The following is a 5,582-nucleotide window of genomic DNA, read 5'->3' on the forward strand; positions in this document are numbered from 1 at the left end:
TTCCCCTGGTTGATATACAAATATCTACAATAGGATCGAGTTAGAGAGTGTTTTGAGGGTTGGACGGAAACTCAATCACGAATATGACGTGTAAGACTCCAAATAATTAACTAATAAATATGACAATTTAAAGACCGCAATCCATATGGTTACTTAGAAAAATTATCTAGTTAACTTATTTTGCCTCATTAACCCCAAAGTAAGGCTGAGAAAGTCAGGAGGTTAAAATAAACTCTCCCCAATTTCAGGGAGGATATTTTGTCAATTTGTATTTTCTACCCAAAACTCTTTAATGAACTTTCTACCCGAAACTCCTTAATATAAATGCGAAGGGAAGAGTGTTTAATGGAAAGGGCGATTCTTTTTTCTTGCTTAATATAGAGAAAATTAGAGAGAGATAAGAGTTAAGAGTATGAGATAAGATAGATTGTACTTCTGGAAGAGTGGATATTTATAGGTTGATCAGGTGGGTATCCTTTGAGTGGACTATTATGAATCATTTGGATTAGCCATATAACTGCTATTTATTGTTTTATAAATAGTCTCATTTAAGGTTGAATAATTAGGTCATTTTATTTATGTACCGGTACGGGGGAGAGATCGGGACCCACCCGGCTGCCCGATGCCGTGTCAGCCTGACCGAGACCATGAGAACCTGGCCAAGACCTTTGAAGACTTGGCCGACCGGCCGGGGGCCGGAACCTTTGAAGACTTGGCCGACCGGCCGTGGGCCGAAACCTTTGAAGACTTGTGCCGAGAGGCCGAAGCCTTTGAAGACTTATGCCGAGAGGCCGAGACCTTAGAAGGCTTGGCCGAAACCGCCAAAGACCACAGGGATTTGGCCGATGGCAGACCCGCACCGTTGGAATTTGGCCGATGGCCGAACCCCATTACAATTAACGCTCAGACCGAGATCAGTGAAGCTAATCCATCATCAAGAATTAGGTAATGCAACCCTAAGCGGTATCCACCTCGATAAACGGGCCCAACAAGGTAGGCTCACTAGAATAATATAAAAAAGCACGCATTTCAAGGAGTAAGGTATGTCATTATTACTGTTCACCTACCTGAGAGCTAACCACCCGCTTTACTGACTTGAGCGTCAGAGTGTCTTCGCAGGTACCCCCACCATCCGGTGTTCACCCGACGACCGAGTCCCGAGTGCCGAAAGATAAGCAGAAGGAAGAGAAGGATCCCAGTTCATCACTCAGCCACCTGCCCGACCGAAGGAAGGAGAAGAAGACTTCAACAGTTCTCTAGGTCCCATCTCCCTAGCAGGAACAATTGGCGCCCACCGTGGGGCCGAGGGAAACTAGCTGAAGGAAAAAAGTAGATGGTTTCGACAAGAAGCATGGAAAGGATGACTGAAGCCGACCAAACAATGCTGCTGCTATCTCTCCAGAGGGAGATGGCCGAAATGCGAAGAAAGGCCGAGGAGGCCGCTCAGAAAAATGAGCAAGAGCTGCAAGTTCTCCGCAGGGAGAACGAAGATATGAGAAAGAAGCTGGGGGAGGGAGGACCCTCTGTCATACCGACGAACGTGGTCGGCAAGTCCTACACCTCTCCCCCCAACCCGGATGTGGCCGAGGGGACGAGAGGCCGACCCCCTCCCCGCGAGACTGAAATGGGCGACGAGTCATGCCTAATCAAATCCACCCGGACTACCCTGACGGCCGACCCGAACCGCCGTCACCCCTTTACGAACAACATCATCGAAGTCCCACTTCCTGAGAAGTGGAAGGGTTTCAACCGAGACCGATATGACGGGTCCACCGACCCGGACGAGCATATGGATGCCTACACCACCCATATGAGTCTCTACACCTCGGACGACGCCGTCTTGTGCCGAGTGTTCCCCACATCCTTGAAGGGTGCAGCCCTTAGCTGGTTCACCAAGCTCTCACCCAACTCCATCGACAGCTTTGCCACGCTCGTCGCAAAGTTCGAAACACAGTTCGCGACCAGCCGGCCGCATCATCTGACCTCAATCGCCCTGGTAGGCATCCGCCAGGAGAAGGGAGAGTCGCTGAGAGCCTTCGTGGATAGGTTCAGTAAAGTTGCGATGAGCATCCGAAATCTGAGTCCGGATGTCGCCATGCACCACATGCTGACGGCCCTGCGCCCGGGGCCCTTTGCCGACAACCTATGCATGCAACCGGCCGACAGCCTGGATGAGCTGAGAAAGAGAGCCGCTAAGTACATGCAGCTGGAGGAACTAAGAGAGTTCCGCAACCAAGCCCGTGCCGAGGCCGGCGGAGAAAGGAAGGAAGAAAAGGACCGCCAGGCGCGGCCGACACAGAGAACTGACCGGCGACGGGAGAATCGAGATCGACTGATTCGATTCTCGAGATACACGCCGTTGACGGCTGAGAGAGGGAGGATCTTGGACGAGGCCCTCAACGCCGAGTTGATCCCTCCCCCAAGGAAGGTAGCCAGCCCAAATAATGCCGACTGGAGGAAGCAGTGTCGGTACCATCAAAACACCGGACACTCGACCGACGAGTGTCAGGCCCTCAAGGATAAGATCGAGGAACTTATCCAGGCTGGGCATCTCCGCCGTTTCGTCAGGAATGGCCGAGACCCACCCGGCCGGGCGGATCCACCCAGGCGGACGAGGTCACCCCAGCGCGGCCGAGAAAACCAAAATAACAGAGGCGACCGGCAACCTGCAAGGGCCGACCCCCCTCGAAGGGACGATCCCCCAAGGGAGGGCGATAGGAGAGGTAACCGAGAGGTTATCAACACCATAGCCGGCGGTTTCGCCGGGGGAGGAAGCACAAACAACGCCCGGAAGAAGCACCTCCGGGCGGTACACCAGGTAAACGCCGTGGCGTTCCGACCAAGGATGCCACCCATCACGTTCACGGACGAAGACTTTAAAGGCGTGGACTACCGCCAGCAAGACGACCCGATGGTGATAGCGGTCGACATAGATCGATTCACCATAAGGAAGACCTTCGTGGACCAAGGAAGTTCGGTAGATATCCTCTACTGGAAAACTTTCAAGGCCATGAGAATGACCGAGGCCGAGATGATGCCATACGACGACCACGTGGTAGGGTTCTCGGGCGAGAGAGTGGGTACCAAGGGATATATCGACTTGTACACCACCTTCGGAGAGGGGAAGAACACCAAGACCATCAAAATCCGGTACCTGGTCATCGACGCCAACACCTCCTACAACATCCTCCTCGGCCGACCATCCATCAACCGGCTGATGGCCATAGTATCAACCCTCCACCTCGCAATGAAATTCCCTTCAAAGACAGGAGACATTCTCACAGTCCACGTGGACTAGAAAGAAGCACGAGAGTGCTACGCCGAGAGCCTGCGGGTGGAGCCTCTAAGGGCAGACACCTCTCCCCTTCGGGCGAGAAAGTCCTCCCGAAAGGACCGCTCCCCCAGGAAGGATCGGCTGAGAGAGGCCCAGCCAACCGTGGCACTAGTAGACCTTGATCCCGGGGCAACCGAGGATAGGCTAGAGGCAAGAGAGGAGCTGAGGAGGGTCCCCCTCCTCGACGAAGAGCACAGCACGGCTGTAGGGACAGCCTTGGCGGCGGCCGAGGCCGAGGTCATGCACGCCGCGCTAAAAAAGAATGTCGACATGTTCGCATGGACGCCGGCCGACATGCCGGGAGTCAGCCCGGATGTCATCACCCATCGGCTGTCCATATTCAAGGAAGCCCACCCGATCTCCCAAAAGAAGAGGGACTTGGGCGACGAAAAATGACTCGCGGCGAAGGAGGAGGCCGGAAAGCTCCTCTCGGCCGGATTCATAAGGGAGGCCCGATACACGACATGGCTGGCCAACGTCGTCATGGTTACCAAGCCTAATGGTAACTGGAGGATGTGCGTCGACTACAGAAACATCAACAGCGCATGCCCGAAGGACACCTACCCCCTCCCGAACATTGACCGCCTGGTGGATGGGGCGGCCGGCCACAAAATTATGAGCTTCCTGGATGCTTACTCTGGCTATAACCAGATAAGCATGCACCCGCGGGACAAGGAGAAGACGGCCTTCATGACGGCCGATGCCAACTACTACTACGAGGTCATGCCGTTCGGCCTCAAGAACGCCGGGGCGACCTACCAGCGCCTCATGGACAAAATTTTCAAGGGTCTGATAGGCCGGGCGGTAGAAGTCTATGTGGACGACATAGTCGTGAAGTCCGACTCGTTCGAGCAACATCTGAAGGATCTGGACGAGGTCTTCAAGGCCCTTAGGGGAGTCAACATGAAACTCAACCCCGAAAAATGTACCTTCGGGGTGGAGGGAGGAAAGTTCCTAGGCTTCATGCTCACCCACCGAGGGATAGAGGCCAACCCCGACAAATGTCAGGCCATACTCAGCATGAGAAGCCCGAACACCGTGAAAGAGGTACAGCAACTCCTAGGAAGGCTGACCGCCCTCTCTCGGTTTGTCCCCCGCTTGGCCGAGAGGACGAGGCCGATCGTTCAGTTGCTCCGAAAAGGTAAAAAATTCGTCTGGGACGACCAATGCGAGGAAATCTTCAAAAAATTCAAAGAGTTCCTCACGTCTCCGGCCATCATCCAGAAGCCGAGACCCGACATCCCAATCCTGGTATATCTAGCAGTCTCGGAAGAAGCAGTCAGCGCTGCCCTAGTGCAGGAAGCCGAGGGCGAGGAGCGACCCATATACTTTGTCAGCCGAACCCTCCACTCGGCCGAGACCCGATATCAGATGATTGAGAAGGTGGCCCTCGCACTCGTCCTCACGGCAAGACGGATGCGCCCTACTTCCAAAATCACTCCATAAGAACCGACTACCCTATTTTTAAAATTTTATCTAAACCGGACCTTGCAGGGAGAATGATAGGATGGTCGGTCGAACTCTCCGAGTTCGACATACGTTATGAGCCGAGGGGCGCCATCAAGTCTCAATGCTTGGCCGACTTCTCGGCCGAGCTGACACCACTGCCCACCCTCTCGGCCGGTTGGACTCTCTACGTGGACGGCTCCTCAAATAAAACAGCGTGTGGAGCGGGAGTCGTCCTGGAGGGGCCGGGCGATCTCCTCTTGGAACAAGCCCTCCAGTTCGGATTTCGGGCGACCAACAACCAGGCCGAGTACGAGGCCTTGCTGGCCGGGCTGAACCTAGCCTACGACATGGGAGCGCGCGAGGTTGCATGCAAAAGCGACTCCCAGGTGATGGTCGGCCAAGTTAATGGAGATTTCGAGGTTAAAGAACCTTTGCTGCAGCGATACTACCACGCGGCCAAAAACAGCATCGCCTGCTTCAGCAAAGCACCCTTGCAACACATACCGAGGGAGGACAACAAGAGGGCCGACATCCTGTCCAAGCTCTCGGTCACCAAAAAGAAGAGCCATCAGAGGTCGGTCATACAAATATGGCTGAGACACCCAACTGTGACGGAGGCCGAGGCCGAGTGTCTAGCTGTAGAAGAAGAGGCTGAGACCGACAGTTGGATGACACCCGTCATCCAATACCTGACAGACGGCACGTGCACGGCCGACCAAGAGAAGGCGATGAAGCAACAATGCGCCCGGTACACCATGATCAACGAAGATTTGTATCGGAGAGGCTACTCAACCCCCCT

At 54.3% G+C, this 5,582-nt stretch overlaps 1 protein-coding gene across 1 annotated transcript; it reads left to right on the forward strand.

The window, feature by feature from the left end:
* The first annotated feature begins 1,333 nt into the window (after positions 1-1,333).
* Positions 1,334-3,298, forward strand: LOC137815622 (uncharacterized). The gene has a single exon (XM_068618735.1). It carries the CDS (start codon positions 1,334-1,336, stop codon positions 3,296-3,298), a length of 1,965 nt encoding a protein of 654 aa, XP_068474836.1.
* The last annotated feature ends 2,284 nt before the right edge of the window (positions 3,299-5,582 follow it).

This window comes from Phaseolus vulgaris, chromosome 1 (genome assembly GCF_000499845.2).
Source record: "Phaseolus vulgaris cultivar G19833 chromosome 1, P. vulgaris v2.0, whole genome shotgun sequence".
Taxonomy (NCBI): Eukaryota; Viridiplantae; Streptophyta; class Magnoliopsida; order Fabales; family Fabaceae; genus Phaseolus; species Phaseolus vulgaris.

Coding starts and splice junctions, on each gene's coding strand:
- LOC137815622 (XM_068618735.1), top strand. CDS start 1,334: ATGGTTTCGACAAGAAGCATGGAAAGGATGACTGAAGCCGACCAAACA.